Here is a 25,940-nt window from a genome sequence, read left to right on the forward strand (position 1 = left end):
ATATTTTAGCAAGGATTATAGAAGCTAGTAATTATCAACTTGGGAGCATCAAACATTGACCATCATAAGAGCAAGCTAGCAATATGACAATGCAAAAGATAAGTATATATACACCCCAACATTAAAACAATATAACTAAGTGTGAGATTAAACATGTCAATGTCAAAAGTAGTAGCCCTTAAAAAAGACTTGAAAAATATGTATGCCTTTCTTTCATACAAAGCCTTCTAGTTGTAAACTATTTGTAAGGGAAAATAGTTTGCAATGACAGTAAACCATATGTAATAGTCTTCTCATGCTTATGAACAAAGTCTCCTATGCCAAGCTTTCAAAATTCTTTGCAATAGAAGAGACCTACAAATATTAAAGACAAAAAAGAACAATTAAAAAAAGAGGGATCATACTCTGATTCCAAGTGCTTTGTTTCACCTTTAGAGGTAGAAGATAAATGGAGGTCACCATGAAGGAACATGGAAGTGTTAGTATGCTATAGAGATAACATTCAATGTGCACTTAAGAAAAAGGATTGTGAAGCTCAACCCATATCGCACTACTTTTACCATTTCTAGGTTCTACAATCCATATTCACTTTTCTATTTCATGCTACAAAAAAACAATTTAGGTTTTTTTGCAACTAAAAGCTTTGAAGTATTCAACAAGGTCTTGTTAGAACCAGGGGCATCAATACACGTTGAATGAGGCTCTTGAGTCCAAGAGTTTACATCCTATAATCTCCAAGTTAGTGTAGCAACTACATTTATGCCATTTTTTTAGATGTCTCTTTGAAATCAAAATTTAATATTCCTTGCAATCCCTTGTCTTTGATGAAAGAATGGTCTTATGGTTCTATTCCTTTACAGAACCATCATCTTCTATAATTGCATGTTTCATATCTTTATTCCATTGAGCATTGATTGAGGTGTTGACATCTTGCAAATGTTCTAACCCAAATTGAAGTGGTGAAGTTTTAATGATAGGTTCCTCTATTTCTATCCCTAAATTTTGAGATTTGCCATGTAAATCTACCATAAAAGAATCATCTAATACTTTAGATTCAGTAAGAGTGGTGATAGTAGAAGAAGGAAGCATGCCATTCAAACAAAACATGTTACAACACTCGTCTCTTGTTTGATGTTCCTAAAAGACTTCCTCCAACTCTCCTCCTTAGGTTGTCAAACAAAGAAGCATCCCAATCTTCTTTTTCCTCATGTAAAACTACCTTATTCAAGTAAATCTTGAGAAGTAAGCAATTCGAGAATTGTTGATGAACCATGAGGTGGCATCTTTACATCACACTCAAGAGAAAGAAAGCAAGAAATGTCATAGGTATGATGAAAAGCCAATAACTATTGGAACATTAAATCAAATACCATATGATAAAGAATAAGAAATCTATCTTAGACTTGCAAGCAAATGTACCTTAGACGTGTAAGAAAACATATTGTTTCAAGTATGATCAATGATACCTCTAGTGACATGCATATCACTAGTGAATTGCATGTTCGTGCAAGTTGGGCAAGGTCGATCATGGGATATTATTGGCAAAAGAGTAGTAATCTCTTATTTACGCGGTAGATTCAAGTGTTATTTTTAAGTAGATATATTTTATTTATGATTTTGAATATATACAGGCTCTTCCACTCCCAATCTCAAATTTCATCTCTGTATATACAACAAGGCTTTCAATCATTTGAAGAAAAACTTAAATAGACTATGCATTCAAGGCTTCACCCCCATGCTCTTGTGTCATTGATCCATAATGTTGGACATCCTTTGTAATATTATAGGTAGGTTTGATTAGGACCTATAAATAGGAGCAAATCTAAGTAAATAGTAGTCGTAGTTCATTTTCATTGTGACATTAGCCAACATACTATATGTTTGACAATCTAAGATCATTCACCCTCTCTATCTCATTAGTGTTGTGCATATTTGGCTCTTCATGGTAAAATTACAAAAAAATTGTTGGTTGGAGGTATAATAGAACTTCAATAGCACAAGTAATCAACTAAGTAATGTTTTTCCTACAGAATAGTAGGCAAACCTATAGCGCCCAATCTACTCTTCTTATCTTAAATCCATCCATCCTACCCCTTTGATTTAGAGTTTTTCTCATATTTGAGGTGATAAAAGACCTCATTTGCATTTGCAATAGGCTACAAGTTGTCATCCCCTGAGTCTACAATGATAATAAGACACCAGCTGGATAAAATAAACTTGTTCTAGTGCTAAAGAATTGATTACAAGTAGTAAAGTCAATCTTAGAGCATATCCGATGGATTAAAGGACCTTCTAGGTTGTCTAGAAAGCGAGTTAGAGATTTCAGTAATAGTTGTAATAACATATGGCTACATCATGGGGTGACGGAAAGAGGCACCTACTCAATTATTCCGCCACCTACAATTTCCTTAATCCCCATATAAACATCAACAAGCTTCAATTTGCATGACCCTACACATGAAATGTGGTGCATATGAAATTTGAAAATTTGGAGAGCCGATATGGAAGCTTAGACAAGGTAATGCACTACATCAAATAAAAAAATTGATCCATGGTGCAAGAACATGTTTGGTTCCAAAAGGAAGAAGTGCCATGAACATTGAATCTGTTGTAAATATATTTGTCAATGTGATGGTTGAGAAAGCCTAAGATTGAGAAAGAAAGGCTTCAAACATGTCAAGTATTTGGAATAGGTTCTCTGGAGTTCGGTAATTGATGGCTATTTCTTCCCCAAAATTAATGATTGAAATTAAGGGTGCCCTTGCAATGTTAGGAAAGCACACATTGACCAATGAAGAAGTAGTGCTAAAAATCCTCTTGCAAAGTTGCTTCCTTTTGCAAAAGAAAATCTCAATGATGAGATTCATTATGTAAATCCAATCGTGATCTTGTTGTTAAGAAGCTCTCTTGGCATCCTATGCACCTCTTGGATTGTAAGCTTTTCTAGACCTAACCTTTGTAAGATCTCTTAAAGAATGCCCTTCTTGATGCCGAGGAAGTCCTATGTGCACTAAGCCTTCTAGCCGCATTCACCATTTTGATGGCTATGTTGCAAATATCTAAAAGAACTTACAAAGAAACAATATTAATGTTAGTAGTGATGATGTGCTGAGAGGCCCCATTCTCTTGTGCTCTTGAGTCATTGCGGTTATTCTCAAATGTGATGTGAAAAAGGACACCGGAATGCATAGACTCGCCATGAGTTTCCATAAAGTTTCGGGGGCTCCTCTTCAAAGTGAAGCACGGCAAGCTATAAAATGTTCTAGCATAGAAGCTGAGGCAAGAGAGAGGGGTGCCTTCATACGTTAAGAGATGTACAGGCCAAAATTGAGGTGGAGGAGGTACCTAGAGCTATTGAGAAGGTAGATAGAGCTACTGAGTGGGCAACAATTGCCATGAAAGAACCAAGGGGGGGAAGGGGATAAAACTGTGAGAGGTTGCAAGGGTGTTGGAAGCTTTGCAACTATGGTAGACCAAAAGATAGAAGATGATATGTAACGGTTTGGCAATCTCGAGAGATGAAGAGGGATCCAATGGTTGAAAAAAACCACTTTGAGAAAGTTTAGTATTTTCGTAATAAATTTTAAATATTTTTAAAATTTACGTGCAAAAGAAAATTGTGGTAGTTACACTCATAAAAAGTGAGCCACTTAATTGAAGAGAGTGAGCCACTTAATTGAAGAGAGCAATCCACTTAACTCAAGTAGTAAATAGTGGGTAATTTTTTGGGGGTAGACACCACCTTGCCGCTACACCATTGTAATAGCATATGCCCTAAAGGACAATCCTAGTAAACATGATCCCTCGTGTTCTTAAACCTATTTCACATGGTGGAGGTCCCCAATACACCTATTCCACACCCATGGTCCCAAGTTTGAGTGCTTGGAAAAAACCTAGGTATTGTGTAATCCCACCTTTAAATATTGAAATTTACCTTTAAAAATTTTGAAGGTGAGAAAACCTATAAATCTTGGAAAAGTTTAGTGCATTTTTGCCTCAATGCTTCTAAATTTTGGCAAAAAACCTATTATCTTTGCCATTTGAAGGTTTTCCAACTTTTTGAAAAAGCTCACATGGTGTATTGAGGGATCACAGCCCGTAAACAGATGTATTGAGGGTAAACATGATGACATGGTGGACTCCCAATAAACATGATCCCTAGTGCTGTAAAACGTTTGTAATCAGAGCGCAATTGGTATTTTGCTGTTTTGACAACGTAATCACCTAATTCACCTCTTCTTGTTCACTATGCTGCTGTTTTGATATTAACAATTCCTGAGATTGCTCTGTCCTGCCTTCACCCGTGCTGCTGTTGTGCACGTTTACAGCCATGGCGACGCCTGCTCCTGCGAAAGATGCTCCCAGCACTCCCACCGAAGATCCGAAGCTCGATCTGTTCGAGGACGACGACGAGTTCGAAGAGTTTGAGAACGAAGGTCGGCTTCCTTTGCCTTTCCTTACCTTCAGTATTTGAATCCAAACACAGGAGAATCATATATAGCCGTCCAGTATTAGGATGTGTCAGCCAGAGGAAATGCGTCTCAACTTTAGCCCTAAATTTGGTTGCTCATGAAATATAGAGAGACTGTGATAGTTGTTATCTTGGCCGATGATGTCAGGCTCTGATCTCAGTCCAACTCGTTTCTTAGGTCGATGCCTGCAACCTTATTATTAATACCCATTTTAACATTGAGCAACCTTACTTTTAGTTACCCCTTGCTATTTTTTGGGTAGGGACAAAGGGCTGAATTTAAAAATTCAGAATGATTCATTCTGAAAATTAATAAAATGACTGAAAAATGTTGCCACATGGCAAAACCTTTCCATGCAAGTGAGGAGAGGTTGGTGGGAGGTTGGAGAGACGATTTTGGGTTGTGGGAGAGAGAATGAGAGATGGTTAGTGTGAGAAAATGCACCAGCTATGGAGGAAAGAGAAATGAGAGATAGTGATAGTGAGTGAGTTGAAGCAAGAGAGTAGAGTGTACTTGCTGAATTGAAAGACAGAGTGAAAGTACAACACTGAGTTAGTAAAGGGTTGACCTAACTAGCCATTGGGTAAAATGAATCCCCAAATAGTAGTGTAGGTAGTCCATATTTGACATAGCAAAATGCATATTTCAATTCAGCCTTGAAATCTGCAATTTATTCTCTTTTGGTCCAGTGAGTAGCATATCATCTACATAAAGAATGATAATCAAGAAGTCCCCCCCTTCATTCTTAATGTATAGAGTGGAACCAATTGGAATATTTTGAACCCTTTGTTGGCCAAATAAGCATCAATTTTAGAGTACCATGCACAAGGAGCTTGATTGAGACCATAAAGAGCCTTATGTAACTTACAAACCATGTGTTTATTTCCCTTAATCATGAATCCTGGAGATTGTGATACATAAATATCCTTGTGTAAATCCCCATTCTAAAATACTATCTTAATGTCCAATTGATGTACTTCCAGCCACATCTTGCAACCATAGCAATCATACATCTCATCGTACTTATATGGGATGTAGGAGCAAAGGGTTCCACATAATCCATACCGTTTTTTTGTGTATAGCCTTTAGCCTGTTTGAGACCATAAAGAGCCTTATGCAACTTGCAAACCATGTGCTCTTTTTCCTTAATCACAAACCTTGGAGATACATAAACATTCTCATGTAAATCCCCATTCAAAAATATTGTCTTAATGTCCAACTGATGTACTTTTGAGCCATATTTTGTAGCCATAGCAATCACACATCTCACTATACTCATATGGGATGTAGGAGCAAAGGTTTCCTCATAATCTATGCCTTTCTTTTGTGCATAGCCTTTTGCTACTAACTGTGCTTTGTACTTATCAATAGTGCAAGTAGCCTCGCGTTTGAGTTTAAAACCCCATTTCGTGCCAATAGCCTTTTTACGAGGTGATAAATCCACAAGATCCCATGTAGAGTTAGTGGCATGGCTTATATCCAATGTACATTTTGTTGAGCTTCATCCAAGGAAGTAGGCTCATCATCATCTAGGAGTGAGCTCATAAACACATGCTCATCACAATTATCTACTTACATAAAATCAGCCAAATGTAGAAAAGGAGTGATCTAGGTATCACAAAGAAAATGATAATGAATGCTAATTTCAGAATATAAAGGAGGCTAAAGAGTACACAATAAGTATGCACTAATGTTTGTGGGATTTCTAGCCTTTGATATGGGAGTTGTGCTCATAGGGCTTCCTACTAGTGCTGCAGTATTTTTTTTTGGTACATTGTTGAACAATGGTCGCAAATGCTTCAAGCAGCAGTGACACTAAATCCCTTTTTGAAATCAAGAGATTTGATGGCATTGGCTTTGACTTGTGGAAGGACAAGATGCAAGGCATTTTTTTTCTCAAGGATTGTGATGATGCTCTTTTGGAAGTTAAGCCTGCAGCTATGACAGATGAGGATTGGGCTAGACTCAACAAGAAGGCCATTGCATACATTAAAATGGCCGTATCTGAGGATCAACTTACGGACATTAAGCGTCTTGATACACTTATGCCATATGGAAAAAGTTGATGGATACTTATGAAAATACAACTCCGGTAAATCAAGTCCACCTTATGTGCAAGCTTGTAAACATGGAGTTGGATGAGTCTAAGCTTGCCTTAGAGCATTTGAGTGCTTTCACAGGGATTTTGAGCCAGTTATTACAGGACTCAGGTTTGTAGTCCTTTAATGATAAATTGAAGGCCATTTTCTTGTTGATGACTTTGCCTGATAGCTTGGAGTCTTTGGTTGTTTCATTGAGCAACAATCTTGCTTTAACCTTCGATGGTATTAGGGGCTCTATTCTCAATTAGGAGATTAGAAGAAAGTTCAGTGGAGAAAGTAGTGGTTTGGCTTATCATCTTAGAGGCAGGTCAGAAAGAGGGGTAATACAAGAAATAAAGGCAGAAGCATGAGTAAAAGCAAGTGCAAACAATAGGACGTCACTTGCTATTAATGTGGATGTAAAAGGGCATAAAAAGCCCGATTGTTGCTACTATAAGAAAGAGCAAGAAAGAAAGAAACATCAAGGAAAGAAAAAGAAGGATAACAAGAAAGATAATGATAGCTCTCCCTCAAAAGAAGTTACAAAAGCAAATGTTGCATCTAGTGTGGCTATTGAAGAGCTCTTTGATACTAGAGAGATACTTGTTGCCGCCTCATGTAATGATGTAGATATTATGGCAGCAACATGTGATATGCACATCACGAAAATGAGGTGATTGATGCCTTACTTTCAACTCATGATGGGATGTCTCAATCATGGATAGTGGACAACGGTGCCTCTTTTCATGTCACTCCCTCTTTGGAGTCATTTTTTTAATACACTTCAGGCTGCCCAGGCAAGGTTTACTTAGGCAACAATTATGCATGTGAAATAGAGGGTGTAGGTACCATTCACTTAGCCCTTGAAAATTATCAAGAGCTGATTTTGCATGATGTCAGATATGTACTTGGCATAAAGAAAAGTCTACTATCAGTTGGGTAGCTTGATGCAAGAGGGTATTTTACTACCTTTGGTGGTAGATCTTAGAAGGTCCACAAGGTCTCTATGCTGATTGTTAAAGGCAGCATAAAGGGGACTTTGTATTATTTGCATTGTAAAGCATTACTTGGCAAGTTTTTTGGCTGTGACTGAAGTTCATTCACAGATGGAACTTTGGCACAAAAAACTTGGTCATATGAGCCAGAAAGGCTTTCAAGTTCTCTCCTCTTCAGGGAGATTTGATGTATAAGGCTCTGTCTTGACTTTTGTAATGATTGCATATATGGAAAACATGTGAAGTCTCCTTATTACTTTGGTGTTGTCAAGAAGTCCAATGCTCTTGACTTAGTACATTCAGATGTGTGCACTATGCATGTTAATTCACATGGGGCTGCACGGTACTTTGTCACTTTTATTGATGATTTCACTAGAAAGTCATAGGTGTATGTATTAAAGAGCAAAAAGGAAGTGTTTGATGCTTTTAAAAGGTTTCATGTCTTTGTTACCACACAGAAAGGGCTTAAGTATATCTCTAATGAGTTCAAAAGATTTTGTGAGATGCATGGCATTAAGAGGGAGTTGATATCCTCTTACAACCTTGCATCAAATGGCGTGGTTGAAAGATATAATCTTACACTTTGTGAGAGAGTCAAATGCATGTTGTCCACAACTAATCTCCCCAGCCATTTTGGGGAGAGGCTCTTAGAACTGCAGTTCATGTGCAATAGCTCTCCCAATCGTGTGTTGAAAAATGGCACTATGGATTGGAACCAAACATATCAATGAATGTCATGGCTCAAAAGCCTACTTCCCTATTTGATGTAATTGAATTGGCCAAAAGATATGCACGAAAGTACCACAAAAATGAGAGCTTTCAGCAAGGTTATGGAAAGCCCTACACCCTATTGAGATCATCCCCATATGGGGTATTTTTAGAGGCAATCCATGCCTAATAGCAACCCCAAAGATAATTACAAACATTCGTGAAAAAGTTTGTTATTCAATAAGAGATAAGTCAATATTAATATTTTTTAAACATAATTCTCTTGTAAATCCTTCTTTTGTTGTATGTCATCATTGCTACTATTAGAACCACTAACATTTTCACTATTCTCTTCTTCCTCATTGGTTTGGTTTGGCAAACCTACTTCATATGACCCATTTGCATGTCTTTGATTGTGATGCTTTTGTATATATTCATGTAAATCAGAGGACTAAACTAGACATGAAATCCATCAAGGGCATCTTTATGGGATATGGAGATGAGGGAGAGATGGGATATAGAGTTTGGCTTGATCAGGATAGGAAGATAGTACGCAGCCAAGACATAGTATTTAATGAGGCAAAGTTGCTAAAAAATATTACAGATGCTGACGTTGACAAGAAGAAGGTCAAGTTTCAGCATGAATAGCCAGCCATTCAGCAACCATTAGCTGAAGATTCTACCCCTTTTGATGCTGAAAATGAGCAGCAGTCTATTGTGCTACGGCACAAGATAATGGACAGCAAATTGATACACATGATGGAAAAGGACAGCAAGAAGAACATGCTGAAAACAGGTTACAGTAGCAAGAAAATGCTGAAAATCAGCCACCCGGTGATGGTGTGCACATACCTGAGGATGTAGGCCCATTGCCTATCAACACAGATCATTGGGTAAGAAGGTCTACACGGGTTAGAAGGCAGCCACAGAGGTTTCAGCCATATTTGGATTGCATTTTATTGATTGGCGAAGGTGAGCCTTTGACATTTAAAGAGGCACAATCATGTGAAAACAAGAGAAAGTGGGAGCTTGCTATGTAGGAAGAGATCAAATCTCTGTATGCGAACAACACATGGGAGCTTGTACCTTTGCCCAAGGATCGGAAGGCTATTCCTAACAAATGGGTTTATAAGGTGAAATGTATTGATGGGAAGCCCAAATACAAGGCACGTCTGGCTGCTAAGGGCTTGTCAGAGATCATAGCCTGTTTCAGGCAGGCAGCAGCAGGCAGCAGCTGCACAGTCCAGCTGCACAGTCGGACTGTGCAGTCGGACTGCCACGTGGCAGTCCGACTGCCTGCAGCTGATTTTTATCAGGCTGCGCCTTATTTTGGCGCCCCATCCTAGGCAGATTTTCGCCTATTTATTGCTGACGTTTTCAGCAGTCTGGCATTCATTCTCTGTCGCAGATTACAGACCGGTGCCGTGCAGATCTCTGTCTCTGTTCGCAGATTTCTGACAGCAGACAGTGCAGACTGCAGCAGACTTCGAGGTGGACAGCAGGTCGCATCGTCGAGGTGGAGACACTCAGTCCAGCGCACTGCGCCCGTGTATATCTTTGTATTCAGCATTCTTTATACAGCAGATCTTCAGTGTACACTGTCTCTTTCTCTCCCTTCTCTCTCTGCGTTCTCTCTCTCTCAGTCCTACGCTTCCGCACCGCTGCACTCTGACATGGTATCAGAGCAGTGTTTGAGGGCTGACTGAGCGCAGAATCAACCTGAAGAGGAGTTTCCATCGCGACACAAATTTGCGTTTTTTGCGTTTAAGGGCAGACAGGAGGGCTGCGCCTTGGAACAAGGCTGAAACGAGTGTGGGCGCACAGGAAAGGAGTACAGGTGGTGGATTTGCTGCTGTTTACTGCTGTTTATCGCGGAGAAAGTTTGAGTTTTCAAACTAAAAGTGCAGGTTTTGCTTTTTCATCGCCTCCGGCGGGTGAAGGAGCTTCGGGACGCTGAAGAGCCTTAGCAGGCTGAGTCTACTCAGTCAGAGGGGGCTGCTTTTGCGTTTGAGAAGGCATTGCAGGTAAAGATGTCTACAGAGATGGACTTGGAGTTCCAGGCGATTATGGACCGGAAGGTGCCTGTCCTACCGGCTCTTCCTACAGATCAGAAGCTCGACGGCGACAACTACCGCATTTGGCGCGTTATGATGTTGGCCATTCTGGAGTCCTATGATTTGGCGGAGTTGGTACAGGAAGATATTGACCGGCCCTCGGTAAGAGATGAGTCCAAACTCTCTTCCGATGCTCGTACGGAGTTGGCCAGGGCCCAGTCTCATTGGGACAAACTGAATGCCAGGATTCGATCATTTCTCTTTCTATCATGCACTACAGCCGTGATCGCTCACATCGAGCACTTGACGGTGGCTCGTGAGATATGGCTGGAGCTTGATCAAATGTACAATCGGATGACCCTAATGAAGAGGGTTTCTTTGGAGGTTCAGATGCGGACCTTGTCCGTCAATAAGTCTTCTTCGCTAAGGGAACACATTAACAAGCTAAGGCAGCTACAGATGCAGGTTCAGAATGCGGGGAAGCCGATCTCCTCCGAAGACATGGCGATTACACTCTTGTCCCAGTTGCCGCCACGATTCGGTACATTTTACTCTGCCCTTATTGCTTCAGGGCGCGAGTCTACTCTTCGATGGGAGGAGTTGGTTCCTATGGTCTTGGACCAAGAGGAACAGTTAAAGGGACAGAATGCTTCCAAGACGGAGGCGTTGACAGGTCAAGCCTCTCAGAAGAAGGGGAAGGACCAAAAGAAGAAGAAGGGGGATAACAAGTCCAAGAAGGACAAGGAGAAAGACAAGGACAAAGACTCCACATGCCATATTTGTGGAAAGACTGGCCATTGGAAGAAGGATTGCCCTGACAAAGACTCGAAGGACACCAAGAAGAAGGACACCAAGGATTCTGGAGCGGTGGCTGCACCCTCATCAGCTGCATTTCTACATTTAGTTGTCATTGAGGACGCTTCTCCGAATGCTTCTGATGCTGCGATGGCGGCTTCCCAATCTCGAGAGTGGATTATTGATAGTGGTGCCTCACGGCACATGACTCCTTCATCAGATGGTGTTGCCCAGCTGCGACCTTCGCGTGGGCAGGTTCTCATTGGAGACAGCTCTTCTGTTTCTATTGCAGGTCGGGGTAAGATGCAGCTTATTCCGGATGGACGAGGTGGCACCCATACTTCAGAGGTTTTGCATGTACCAGGATTGGGGTACCATCTCCTTTCAGTCCATAAGATTTGTTCCCTTGGTCTTCTGGTGGAGTTTGACAGTTCTACAGTGCGAGTCCTCGATCGTGAGTCGAGGAAGGTTCTATCATGTGGATATGAGGAGAACGGCATTTACAAACTGAAGTCTTCCACTGCCCTCTCTACTCTTCTTCTTACCTCACAGTCACAGTCTGAATTATGGCATGCTAGGTTTGGTCACCTGAACTATGACTATCTTCGGAAGGCGTCACGGGGACAGCTTGTTCGAGGGTTGCCGGATATAGTGGTGAGCCAGCAGCCATGTGTCTCCTGCATAAAGGGGAAGCAGCATAGGGATGCCATTCCCCACACCGCTTCGCGGCGGTCTACTTCACCGATGGAGTTAGTATCTACGGATCTATGTGGCCCTATGAGGAATGAGTCCTTGCGTGGGAGCTCGTACTTCATGCTGATCGTGGATGACTATAGCAGGATGACATGGGCCTACTTTTTGGCACTAAAATCAGAAGCTTTCTCGCACTTCAAGGATTGGCTTCTCTTTGAGGAGAACCGATCAGGCCGGAAGTTGAAGACCTTGCGATCCGACAAGGGAGGTGAATTTGTCTCTAATGAATTTGCTCGGTTTTGTGCAGATAGAGGAGTTCACCAGGAGTTTGCCAATACGAATACTCCACAAGAAAATGGTATTCTCGAACGGAAGAACCGCAGTGTGATCGAGATGGCGCGCACCATGATGGAGCACCGACAGACCCCCCAGGTTCTGTGGGCCGAGGCTGTGGCTACTGCAGTCCACATCCTTAACCGATCTCCTACTTCGGCCGTGGAAGGGATGACTCCATTTGAGGCGTATTTTGGATCGAAGCCAGATGTTTCTTACTTTCGGGTCTTTGGGTGTGATGCCTATGTTCACATTCCCAAAGGTCACCGTGACAAATTCGAAGCGGCTTCCCGCAAACAGGTATTTGTTGGCTACAGCTCCCAGTCCCAAGGCTACCGACTCTATGATCCCGTCAAGCGGGATGTATATACTAGCCGTGATGTGCGGTTTGTGGAGGTTCCGGCTTCTTCAACGGGGGAGGAGCATCCCGTTCTTGGAGATCCAGGGGAGAGTTTGGCTCCTTCTACAGTTCCACTGGAGCCTGTGCCGTTTGATTATGATTCTGTTTCTGACACAGAGTCTACTGTTCCACCGGATCCTTCTGAGGAGTTACCACCGGTGGACATTCCAGAGTCTTCTACTGATGGAGAACGACGAGGGGAGGTTCGGCCTCCTCCTCGCTGGGCCCGTGACACACTCCGTGATTCAGGGATCGAGGGGGTTCCTGAGGAGTGGGGACCGCAGGATGGTCCGCGGCGGTCACGGAGGCACCAGGCGCATTCTTCGGAGCTTGTTTGCTCCAATTATTGTTTGATGTCCCGAGTTATGCAGGATCGAGAGCCCACCTCCGTGAAGGAGGCTTTACAGTCCGCCCCATGGAAGAAAGCTATGGAAGCTGAGTTGGAGGCTATTGAGAGGAATGGCACTTGGTCACTTGTGCCACGCCCCCCGAAGAAGAAGGTGATTGGAGTCAAGTGGGTCTTCAAGACCAAATATCTCAGTGATGGTACTTTGGATAAGCACAAGGCTCGCCTTGTTGCTAAGGGTTTTGCCCAGCGCCCAGGGATTGACTGTCATGACACCTTTGCCCCTACAGCTCGTATGGCAACCATTAGAGCTGTTCTTGCTTTGGCTGGCCATAGGAGATGGCCTGTTTATCAGCTGGATGTGAAGTCGGCCTTCCTGAATGGTGATTTGAAGGAGGAGATCTACGTTGAGCAGCCTCCTGGCTTTGGTTCTTCCGATGGGAAAGTCTACAGGTTGAAGAAGGCCCTGTATGGTCTCAAGCAGGCCCCGCGAGCTTGGAACGAGAAGATTGATTCGTTCCTCCAGACTCAGTTGGGATATCGGCGGTCAAAGGCCGATCCGCAGCTGTATGTTCACACTTCCGAGGATGGTTGTGTGCTGTTTGTATTATATGTTGATGATTTGATTGTCACAGGTGATGATGCACAGCAGGTCCAGGAGACAAAGTCAGCTTTACATCGGACGTTCGAGATGACGGATTTGGGGCTACTCCATTTCTTTTTAGGACATGAGATTTTTCAGTCTCAGAGGGGGATCTTTCTCTCCCAACAGAGATATGTACAGGAGCTCTTGGTGTCTTTTGAGATGGATGATTGTCGGGCCCTCTCTACTCCTATGGATCCGAACTGGAAGGCCACTTCCCACTCAGCTTCTCCTTTGGCGGATGCTTCCCGCTATCGACAGTTGATAGGGTCTTTGATTTGGCTTCTCAACACCAGGGTTGATCTATGTTTTGCTGTTGGGCTCTTGGCAGGGTTCATGAGTGAACCTAAGACGGTGCATTGGCAGGCTGCTCAGAGGATACTTCGGTATCTGAGGGGGACGTCTGATTTGGGGATTCATTACCCCGCAGGGACAGATGGGTCAGATCTTGTACTTGCAGGTTGGAGCGACTCGGATTGGGCCGGTGACGTGGACCACAGGCGGTCTACAACAGGTTACTGCTTTACTTTGGGTGCAGGTGTTATTTCTTGGAGTAGCAAGAAGTAGCCCACGGTAGCCCTTTCGTCTACTGAGGCGGAGTATCGGGCCGCGTCTTCCACCACATGCGAGGTTGTGTGGCTTCGGAGACTGTTGGAGGAGCTTGGGTGCCCCCAGACTCGTCCTACATTGCTGCGATGTGACAATGAGAGTTGCATTGCCTTGGCGAGGAATCCTGTTTTTCATGCCCGGACGAAGCACATTGAGATCCAGTACCACTTCATCCGAGAAAAGCTTTTGGATGAGACCATCACTGTGGAGTATTGCAAGACGGAGGATAATCTTGCGGATTTGTTTACGAAGGCGCTTCCTCAGGCTCTACTTCGGCAACATTCCAGATCCCTCAGGCTTCTGCCCTGTCCAGGCTCTGAGAGGGGGTGTCAGAGATCATAGCCTGTTTCAGGCAGGCAGCAGCAGGCAGCAGCTGCACAGTCCAGCTGCACAGTCGGACTGTGCAGTCGGACTGCCACGTGGCAGTCCGACTGCCTGCAGCTGATTTTTATCAGGCTGCGCCTTATTTTGGCGCCCCATCCTAGGCAGATTTTCGCCTATTTATTGCTGACGTTTTCAGCAGTCTGGCATTCATTCTCTGTCGCAGATTACAGACCGGTGCCGTGCAGATCTCTGTCTCTGTTCGCAGATTTCTGACAGCAGACAGTGCAGACTGCAGCAGACTTCGAGGTGGACAGCAGGTCGCATCGTCGAGGTGGAGACACTCAGTCCAGCGCACTGCGCCCGTGTATATCTTTGTATTCAGCATTCTTTATACAGCAGATCTTCAGTGTACACTGTCTCTTTCTCTCCCTTCTCTCTCTGCGTTCTCTCTCTCTCAGTCCTACGCTTCCGCACCGCTGCACTCTGACAGGGCTATACATAGAAGGAAGGCATAGACTTCCAAGAGGTTTTCTCACCGGTGGTGAAGATGACTACGCTCTGTGTTTTGTTTGCTCTTACTGCATCCTTGGATTTAGAGTTGGATCAGATGGATTTGAAGATTGCTTTTCTTCATGGTGACTTGGATGAAGAGTTGTACATGAAACAACCTGAAGGTTTTGCTATTCCAAGGAAAGAGCATTTAGTTTGTAAGCTGAAATGCAGCTTATATGGGCTGAAACAGGCCCCTAGACAGTGGTATAAAAAATTTGATACCTTTATGCTCAACCATGGATTCAAACGCAGCCATGTAGGCTTATACACTAAGAAGGTTGATGGTGAAAGCCTTGTTGTGCTAGTTTTATATGTGGATGACATGATGAGTGCAAGAAAGCATAAGAGTACTTTACATACTCTTAAAAGGCAGCTGAGTTCAATCTTCGCAATGAAAGATTTGGGAGTAACTGAACACATTTTGGGCATGTGCATTAAAAGAGAGAGAGGACAGGACTTGTTGTTTCTCTCACAAGACAAGTACATCAGCAAAGTACTAGATAGATTTAATATGGTTGATGCTAAGTCTCTTGGTGTGCCTTTACCACCATATACAAAGCTTAGCAAAGTTGATTGCCCAAAAGATGATGTAGCTGCTACTGTGATGAAAGGTATACCTTATGCATCAGCTTGTGGTTCTTTGATGTATGCCATGGTTGCAACTCGTCCAGACATTGCCCATGTAGTGGGAGTTGTTAGTTGTCTAACCCTGGCAAACCACATTGGGAAGCAGTGAAATGTATCTTTAGATACTTAAAAGGTACACAAGATAAATGTATATGCTATGGAAAGGGTACACTAGAGCTGCAAGGGTTTTGTGATTTGAACATTGCAGGAGATCTTGACACTAGAAAGTCTACCAGTGGGTATGTCTTTACTTTGGTTGGTGGAGCTATTTCTTGGTGTTCAAGGTTGCAGAAAATTATAGCACTGAGTACTATAGAGGCTAAATATATTTCAGCACAGAAGCTTCTAAGGAAGCTATTTGGCTTGGCCGTTTGGTAAAGGATTTTGGTCTTCCTTTCCGTACTCCAGTGCTTGGTTGTGATAGCCAGAGTACAGTATATCTGGTTAAAAATGCCATGTTTCATGCCCGTACCAAACACATAGATGTTCGGTATCATTTCATTTGACAGGTCTTGGATGATGGCGTTGTCACATTGACTAAGGTCAAAACCCAAGATCACCTTGTAGATGTTCTTACGAAAAGTCTTACGAAGGCTTAGGATGAGCATTGCATTCGACTAGTGGGAGTTGGGATAGCTTATAGGCACCACTTTGGGCCTTTAAGTGGGAGGTGTGAAAAAAAAAAGGACAACATCAAAGAGGCGTGGAAACCAAGATACGACTATTATTTAAGTTTGAGTCTTGCATCCGGAGAAAATGGATAGAGTTAGAGAGAAAGAGCTATGGAAGTTTATCAATTATACATCCTAAATAACCTCATCAATGTTAAGCAGTTGCTCACGCAAATCCTATATGTATGTAAGGTGATTTGTCATACTATCTGTCAAGAAGATTGCTAGGGTTTGCACTGAGGACACATAGAGTGTACGACCACGACAGAAACACAAAGACACAGACACAAACACAGAGGGCAAAACTCAAACCCTAAACACAATACTCAAAACTCAAACCCTAAACGCAAAACTCAAAACTCGAACTTAAAAACTCAAACACAAATAGAAGAAGGGAGATAGAGAACACAACTCTGAAGTGAATGAATGCTGTAAATGAATGTAAGAGTGTATAGTGTGCTCAAGGGCAGAGCAATCTCGGAGTGTCACGTCCATCGAAGACGGATCCCAAGTCTGTGACTACCAGTCGGAGTGTAGGAGTGCTGAGTAGTGAATGGCAGCAGGCTGGTTACCAAAACGCAGCAGTCTGGACGCTGGAAACTGGTAAATGCAGCAGTGTACTACAGATCGGCGGCTGGAAATTGTGCATAGTCTGTTGTAAACAGTAGGCTGAAACAGTGTCTAAGAGTGTTAGGGCCTGCAATGCTGAAAACGCAGGCTAGCTGTCCCTGTAGATGATGGACAACAGGCTGAACAGCAGTCTGGGACAGTTTGGAGCAGTCGCCAGCAGCTGAGAGCTGTTGCCTACTGCAATGGACAAGCTGAAGATGATGTGGCTGCAGTCGATGATGGCTAAACAGCAGATGGAGGCGGGCTGCAGGTTGGAAACTGGGCGCCAATAGCAGCAGAGGGTGTGTGGGCTGGTATAACCTGCAAACAAGGATGATGGCTGAATGGGGGCAGCCTGTCTATTTATAGATGTGGAAGGGCGTTCCAAAAATTAGGGTTTCCACTAAACTTTCTCGAACGGCTCCCCGTTTTAGGGTTTTCACCGAACTCTCTCGAACCGCTCCCCATTTTAGGGTTTTACTTTAAAAGAGCATGTTTAGTGTGTTTTGGGGTTGTTTAAGAGGCTAATCAGCAAGTAATGCATATTTTAGCTCAACATCCCCTCTCAAGCCCAGAACTGAGCCGAAAGGTTAGGCCAGCCATGGTGATGTTTATGTATCCCAAGAAGGAGTCCCATCCCAAAGCAGCCAAGGCATCGGACAAAGGGTGCACGTCGGCTGCCCAGTGGCCTACCAAGACTACAGAGGCGATGGTTATCTTACCAAGGGAATCCAAGTAGTCACCCCAAAGAGGACAGGGCATCGGACAAAGGGTGCACGTTGGTTGCCGAGTGGCCTACCAAGTCCTACAAAGGCGGATGGAACCACATTGAACTTTGTGTGTGTGTGTGTGTTTTTTTTTTTTGAATAAGTGTGGTAAATTTTATGGGATGCGGTCGATTGAGGAATAGTGACCCAGAAGACGGGAGTAGGGAGGATGCACCCAACACATCACAAAACAGTATAAGCTAACCCATCCACTCAAGGTGTCGATGACAAGGAAAAGTAGGTGATGAGGTATCCATGTGATGAAGAAGGATGGTGGTGTAGTAACAATAGTTGCCGGTGGAAACAACTTAGGATCCGCTCAAGTGGTGCTTTGCACAATGAGATGCAAAGTATGCTACATGCTGAAGAATGCTCATGCAGCAAGTACCACTTGGACAGTGTTTCTCATGGGAAAATTGTTCACTTGCCCAAGCGTCCTAGTACAAAGATGATGAAATCATGCAATGCAAAGGGTAAGGTATAACAGGAGGGAGAAGTCGATGTCAAAGACAAAGTGCTGAAGCGTGTAGAATACCAAGAAGGGTAGGAACCCCCTCTCAACCTAGATGTAGATGCCGAAGAAGAAAGAGAAGCCTGATGTTGGTCTTTGTGTGGTGTTGAGAACCATAAGAAATGAAGAGGAGGAGGAAGCATCCCAGTTGGAAGAGCTAGGTAGAAGTCACCACCATGATAGCATCAAGAGAGATGCTGCACGATCCGCCTCGGGAGGAGAAGCCTCCATACTGGTAGAAGAGCAAAACGCCAAGGATGATGAAACCATGAAGGAACGGCGCATATCCCAAGTCTCCAGCCCAGGTAGGACTGGGCAAACCTGCATGTTAGCCCTACACTGAAAACAAAATCTGCAAAGGAGATCAAAGTGTACAATCATAGAGGTTAGTAGTGAGATGCTCTAAAAACAAAACAAAACAAAAATGAAAAGCTAACTAAAGGAACAAGTGCAAAGATGCAAATGTGTATGTGTGTGTGAGTAAATGTAGCGGAAGACTTAAAATGTAGAGATAAAAATCCTATGGGCTTGACTCTAAGAGTGCGAAAAATGAATGCTAGATTGACCTAGGGTATCTGAAAGAACCTAGAGACATGCTAGTCTAAGAAGGTGGCCACCATCGCGTATGTCCAATAGCAGGGCTCTGCCAAGGGAACGCTTGATGAGGTGGGGAGGAAGGTGAGGTAGATGCATGAAGTGTAACGGGATCGGAACTTGTAGACCAATCAACTGATCCTTCAGGAATAGAGAAGGATGGCCGCTAAGGCTGTCCAGGTGCCACATGTCCAGCAGTTGCTATGGGGCCTGGAGGAGCAGATGGGGCAGCAGTGAAAGACGTAGCTCCACTGGACTGTGAAGTCGCAGCGGTCTGCTGACGCTTTTTAGGTGGAAGACCTTGGGCCTTGGAGCGACACTCCTCGTCCACATGGCCTGCTCTCTGGCAGTGTGTGTAAAACTGGTTTTTCTTTGGGAGTTGCTGCTAGATAGGTCTTGATTCTTTGGTTCCATTGGAGGAAGAGGAGTCACCCTTTGATTGGCTTGCCTTTGCATCTAGCGAGTTTTTGCCAGTGGTGGTTTTTCCTCCCGAAGAAGAAGCAACCAACCCCCTCTGCTGTGAATAAGGCTGTGATGAGGATTTCTTGTGGACTTGATCATGCAGCCTTGCGTAACTCAAGAATTGGCACTAAAACTCATAGAAGGTTGACAATCAAGATTGGGAGATGATGTGTTGAATGAAATTGAAGTATTTTGGGGGCAACTTATTCAAGAAGAACGTAACTTGATCGTCATCTGACTTTGGAGAGCCAGTAGCGGCGAACTCAGCAAGTAACTGCCTTTAGTCAGCCAGCTCGACTTTCAGATCATTCCCTTTCTTAAGAGAGAACTCTTGAAGCTCAAAGTCGAGATTGATGCGCCGAGTACGATCACGAGCCACATAGCGGTTGAGAAGGTGACTCCAACTCTTTGACGCGAGCGGGAAGTGCTGCAACTGAGAGTGAAACTCAGGAAGCAATCCCTGCAACAGCTCAACATTGGCTGTAGCATTGTAGACTCTCCAATGACGGATGTAGTCAGGGTGAGCTAGTCGAGGGTCCAGCATAGGCTCTAGACCAATGACGAGGTCCCAAAGACCCTGAGACTCAAGCACTTGTTGCATGTAATTCGACCAAGTAGTGAAATTTGACCCGTTAAAACGTGTCTTATCCATGAAGGCATTCTTGGCCGTTGCAACAGGAGTGGTAGTGCTCGGAGATGGATAGTGTGAAAAAGTGTAGTGGGGGTAGGATGAGGGAGCGGAGTACACTTGGAAATGGGCCCCAGAGTGCCCACTAGGCATGCGGGTAGTGTGCAAGGTGGATCCATAGGTAGGGATGGGCTGACTAGGCATGGGCATGGTAGCCACATGAGGAACCCAAGGAGGGGGGATGGGAACATGGGGAGCAGAAGATGGGAATCCCTGTGTAGGTGTAACCCAAGGAGAGTGTGAAGACACACCATAAGCTGAGGATGGAAACCTTTGCGTATGAGTGGTCATGGGAGATGTGAAGCTGGGGATAGTGAGGGGGATGCCCATCATAGTCGACCCAACATGAGTAGAGCACTCTCTACATCAACATACAAAAGGATCACATTAGAATTGCTCATAGCAGTCCTGAATGTATCCCAACTCTTTGGTAAAGTACAAAGCAAGAAAGTAGCCTTACATTCCTCATCAATCATGAACTTCAAGGCAACCGACTCGCTGAAAATAGAGTTAAACTCACTCAAGTGAGTAGACATTGTTGTACCCTCTTTCATACGCAAATCCGTAAGCTTTTTCAACCAATACACTTTGCTTGCAACACTCTTTTGTACATACAGTTCTTCTAGTCTAGTCCATATTGCATATGTATAATCCAAACCTTCAATGTTAAACAACAAGGCATTAGAAATCGATAGCTCTATAGTTGAGCATGTAAGCTTATTTAACTCATCCCAATCGTCCTGTTCCATATCTGCAGGCTTTGCCCTTTGTGTTTTGATCGGCTTTGCCTACTTCTTTTGCAACAGGATATTGTAGCACTGCTTTTGCCAAATTGCAAAGTTATGTGCTCCTTCAAGCTTCTTTATGTGCATTAGATTATTGCTGTCATTGCTGCCAGCCATGATTCTCAGCCCAAATGTGACCAAAAAAGACAGCAAATGCAGGCCCAAAACTGTCAACCAAGTGACCAAGGTACAAACAAGTACCAACCAGCAATAAATAACCACGTAGAAGCACAGATTTCAGATCTGTAATTAAATTTTCAGAAGCACCAAACCATGTGCTACAGCATTCCACAACTGATTACAGCTGTTCCAAGGGCATATGCATCACATTACATGAGAAATCCCAAATTTTAGCTACAATTTCTGTTGTATATGTACCCACGGGTATAAAATTTGACATGAATGGTCAAAAGCCCCAAAAATTTGTGCTCAAAGCATCAAACACACATTTGCATTTTCTCTGTCATGCATAGAACATGCCAATTTTGCCAAAATAGAGCAATTTCAGCAAAACCCCAAAATTTTACCAAGTGTTGATGTCCAAATTGCGTGGAATTCAACCTGCATGTACATAAACTGACCAAATGCTGCACAAATTTTACCCAAACTGCAAAAGCCCCAAATTGCACGGGGTCCAATGTGCATCTGTGTCAAGAAATTGGGTAAATTTCAACCCAATTTGTGCAGGTACATGAAAAGCCCCAAATGTCAAGGTCAAAATGTCACAAATTCCTGCATTTTCTAAGATAGATAACACTGTTGCACCTTGCTCACATCAAATCTGGACAAATCCCCAAATTTTTGAAGTCTTGCGTGCACTAATTTAAGTGAAATTGAAAGAATTTTACTAAAATGTGAAAAGCCCCAAAATTCCTGGGCAAATGTGCATCGACTTTGCAATTTCTGAGTCGATAGTCACTGACTCGCATGAACTATGTCCAATCTGGGAAAAGCCCCAAATTTCTGGCTCGAATCCTCTCAGATCTGTGATTTGTGCTTCTGGCATGTTGTGTGATGCTGACACCGCCTACCCGCTTGCTCGTGCTGGTCGCCGCTGGACATAGCGCCTGTCGCAGGTCCGTCACGCTGCTTGTCGCCCAATCGCCCGTCTGTCACTCGCCTGCGATTGCTGTCTGGTCCACCTTTCGTCGACCTGTAGTCGCCCAATCGCGAACAGCTGCTGCCTAACTGCCTTGTCGTCGTTGGTTTGCAGCATGGTCTCTCCACACGCCTGCTTGTTCACCTCGTGCAATATTCTGCTCGTCTTTTGCATGGTTGCTCAGCTGTTGGTCTTCTTCACGGGAAGCGTGCACAAAAGTCAGCTCTGATATCAGTTTGTAGTGATGGGTTAGGCACGAAGATCGAGACAGTCAGTTGTTACGCGCGGCGAGAGACATGGAGAGTGAGAGAGAGCAGAGAGCAAAGAGTGAGCACGTTTTTAGGTACAATGACGAGTGTGTACCTTTACGTTTTTAGATACATATATATGTGTAAGTACAAGTGCTAAGGATATGTTCACACTTGAGCACATTTAAAGGCACGAGGGCCTTTATTCCCAACAGAACTTGCAATAAAAGTTTTGGTGGAGTTGGATCCATTGGCTATCTCTTTGGTTCACTTGTTATGCTCCAAAACACAAGCGGGGCAAGCTCCTTCCATAGAAGCTTCTCACGGGTCCGCTATGTAAGAAGGTTGGTGTAGAAGACAACAAAACGGGGAGATGGCAACTGAGTCGAAAGAATTATGGCAATATTCTCTAAAGATATCATGTTGCCAAGGGATGCAAGCTCATCCCTCGTATCCTCCAACCTGTTGATGTGGTCATTTAGTGTGGAAGAGTCATCAACAAATGAGCATCTGTAATTTCTTCTCGAGAGTAATTTGGTGGGCAAAAGTCTTTTGATGGTACAAAGAAGTAGGCTTTGTTCAGACCTTTCCTGCTAGCTATAACATGTGCACATACACTAGGATAGAATCATGTAAGCTCATAAAGAGGAAGGATCGAGCTTGATAGTTGGGCCAATCCCATAGGGATGCATGATCCTTTGATGATCCCAGTGTGGGATCCTCCATTGGACGGGTAATAGGGTGGGTAACAAACTCCCAAAGATCAAAGGTACACTGCACCCTCTACGACCAAAGTGAGTAGTTTAAACCATCAAGTTGATCTTCTTTGGGTCAGAAAGGGAGTACATGCACTTGTATAGAGGGTGCCATATGTGGCATTTTGAGGCCAGTAGAAGTGGCCTTTTGTGAAACATGGAGAGAACGGGGAGGAGAGGGATCCTATACAAATGGGCTAGGTGACTTCCATCTTTCTTCACGAGCATTGTCACGTGGTATCTTGATATGCTCTTTGCAATAGTCTTTGGGATAATCTCACCACCGTTTGGAGGAGTGATAAGAATACTCCTCATTTGAATCATCAAAGCCTTGAAATTGGATTTAAGAGCCAACTGCAGTTAATGCAGTCCGTTTGCACTAAATGAAGTTGCAATATGTTGATGTGGCAGAAAAAAATCCCCGCAGGGATGGACAATGTCCAGTGGGATGCCAGATTGGAAAATGCAGAAACTACCTAGGAAATACACAGAAACCGGACTGGAGGAGAAAATGCACAGGAAGGCAATGAAATGGCTGCTCTAGAATGAGCTATCTCCTCTGTTAAAATAGGTGATAAACTTGTGAAAGCTCCTAAAGTCGGCCTTTGACTCAGACTGAGGCTCATAGGTAGGAGATGACAAAGCATGACAAATCATGACTGCTAACAGTTTTCTACACCAGCCTGTTGACCTCTAGGGTATGGGAGATTGTTCTCTAGGAGGAGTTAGCACCGCTTGTTTTGGAGCATGAAGAATGCCTTGAGGAGATTGGCGCCAATAGATCTAGCTTTATGAAAGCTTTTACTACATAGCAATGTTCCTCAGTTGGCTGGTTTTTATTACTATCAGGTTTCCAGTACATCCGTCTTACGGTGCTACCATCTAAGCTCTGGTGCCCACTGCCCTTGTTGACGCTTTGGGCTGTGTGCAGGGACTGATCTGTCCTCTTTTGTATTTGCTTTCATTCAGTTCAGTGCAGATTTTCTCGCTCCATTTTCTTCTTTCATTGCAGTCTTTCTCCTCCCTTCTCTCTCCGTGTTCACGTTTTCTCTTCTGTTGTGCACTCTCACAAATAGATGGTAAAAGCAGGATAGAAGATGGCTCGAGCTAGTGCAATGTACATTAAGTGAGGATGCTGCAGAGGGAGAGCACATTTGATGATGGTGGTGACCAAGAAGGCAAAAGACAGTGGCACTAGCTTCTATATATCAATGACATTGTGAACTAAAATATGTCCAGTATAACACAGCTTACAATATGGACTGCTAAATGTACCATAGCTCCACATGTCCCCCACTTACTCCTATTGATTCCCATTAAGGGAAAACGAAAACATGTACTGCTAACATGCCCCATGCAACTTATAGGATTGGAAAGGCCAAAGTGTGATTTTCAGCCCTTTTGATAATCTGAATGGAAGTAAGGTGTCCATAGGTATTTTGATATCCCAAAGGTGGTTTTTTGGCAATAAGAAAGGGCTATTAATGTAAGCCTAAGCCAACTAAGTTTGGAACTTGTTTTGGTGTTTGGTACTGGCAGCCCATGTAAAAGTCTTGCGTCTATGAGCCTGTGTCTAGTAATAGTGCATGTGTAGCAATAGCATGCATACAATAAAGCACTCAGGGGTAGGCTGCAGCCCTATCTTACAGTGTATGCAAAGCCCAGGGCATTTGTAGGTCCTTACAAATGATGTATTAGCAGTTGTGCCCAAGCACAACTAGTGAATTGCATGCGTCAGTTTGTGACCAAAACCTAATTTCAAAGTACTCTAATAAATGAAACCCCTCTACAGCTTTTCAAATGCTCGTGTCATATCTTTTTGCACAATCAACACTTCTTGTTGGACGAGTGCATGCACGCCAGAGAGAGAGAGAGAGAGAGAGAGAGGCCTTCTTCCTAGGGAGGACTTGGTTCCTTGGCATATGGCAATTTCTTCTGGTTCTTTGCCATGACTTTTGTATTCCTCATGTGATTTGATATAACTACTCATTACGGAGAGAGAGAGAGAGAGAGAGAGAGAGAGAGAGAGAGAGAGAGAAAGAGTTGCATGTTGGCTGGACTGCCTTTTGTATACTCATCCTTTTCAATATACGAGTTTACACACACACACCCACCCACACACTGCGGAAAGAAAAATGAACTTTTCCTCACATCTTGCAGAATGGGACGACAAAGAGGAAGAAAAGGATGCTTTACAGCAATGGGAAGATGATTGGGATGATGATGATGTTAATGATGACTTCTCACAGCAGCTACGAAAAGAGTTGGAGAAGAACTAAATCTCTGGCTGCAGGTTGGCATTGTCAAGCCACATATCTAGATAACTTGGTACTGAGAGCAGAATATTGATGCTACAGCTGTGCTTAGGTGATTAGCTGCCATAGGTCTCGTCTCCTGCTCTATAATAGCTGGATTATGTTGAGTGTGGGTCAAAGGTCAAAGTTTGTTATCAGCTTGGCATACTTAATGATGCCTGTCAGTTTCATTTTTTGCAGTTTGGTTTTGTGCATCCAGGCATTTATAACCTGGCAGTTTGTGTAATCATTTTGATTCCTTTCTAGAATATTTTGTGATGAAGTGATTTAAATGCAAATGTTAAAATCTGTGGGACATAGCTTTCATCACATGGTAAACGTAGAAGAGACTCGCATGGGAGTTGGTTGAATAGTCATGATGTGCCTATACGTGTTCTTTTTTGAAAGATTCAGCTAGGAGGTTGTGCTGCTAATATAGGCAGGCTTTTTATTAATGCTTTGTGCATGTGTGTATAAGTGTTGGTACAGAGCATACAAGAATTGAAAGTCTCTTAGATGTTCAAAGCCTTCAGCTGTTTTAATATTTCTCAAATACATTGTGCTTTCTTCAATGCATTTGTGCAGTGGATGCACGATGCAAATGTAGGATGACTTTTCATGCAGGCATTCTACATTTGTCCGCTTGTGCAAAGTTCTCTAAGGTGTTGAATAAATTAACACGTCCATATTTGGCACAGTGCTAGGTAGTGGACAGAGGTCTTATTATGAAACACCAAAGTTTCCTGCACTAGTTATGCAATGGTGTAAACTTGCTGTTTGCAATTCATAGGATGTTTGTTTAATTCATCTTGTATCTTTGGAAGC

The 25,940-nt window shown here is 43.3% G+C and overlaps 1 protein-coding gene across 2 annotated transcripts; it reads left to right on the forward strand.

Annotated features, from left to right (window-relative positions):
* Positions 1-4,062: 4,062 nt before the first annotated feature.
* LOC148041272 (protein DELETION OF SUV3 SUPPRESSOR 1(I)-like) lies at positions 4,063-25,570 on the forward strand. 2 transcript variants are annotated; one of them, XM_087678804.1, is made up of 3 exons: positions 4,063-4,216; positions 4,329-4,436; positions 24,982-25,570. In XM_087678804.1, the coding sequence occupies exons 2-3, from the start codon at positions 4,331-4,333 to the stop codon at positions 25,098-25,100; spliced, it is 225 nt and encodes a 74-aa protein (XP_087534930.1). In that variant the 5' UTR covers positions 4,063-4,216; positions 4,329-4,330; the 3' UTR covers positions 25,101-25,570. The 2 variants fall into 2 exon arrangements, with proteins under 2 accessions (XP_087534930.1, XP_087534927.1); XM_087678801.1 differs by lacking the exon at positions 4,063-4,216 and having other exon boundaries at positions 4,223-4,436.
* Positions 25,571-25,940: the final 370 nt, after the last annotated feature.

This window comes from Lygodium microphyllum, chromosome 1, assembly GCF_053477565.2.
Source record: "Lygodium microphyllum isolate KBCC chromosome 1, Lygodium_microphyllum_v1.1.10, whole genome shotgun sequence".
Taxonomy (NCBI): Eukaryota; Viridiplantae; Streptophyta; class Polypodiopsida; order Schizaeales; family Lygodiaceae; genus Lygodium; species Lygodium microphyllum.

What these genes read in the sequence shown, in the direction of transcription:
- LOC148041272 (XM_087678804.1), top strand. Translation starts at nt 4,331, where the DNA reads ATGGCGACGCCTGCTCCTGCGAAAGATGCTCCCAGCACTCCCACCGAA. An exon ending in CGAAGAGTTTGAGAACGAAG is followed by an intron (nt 4,437 to 24,981) that starts GTCGGCTTCCTT and finishes CACATCTTGCAG; the next exon opens with AATGGGACGACAAAGAGGAA.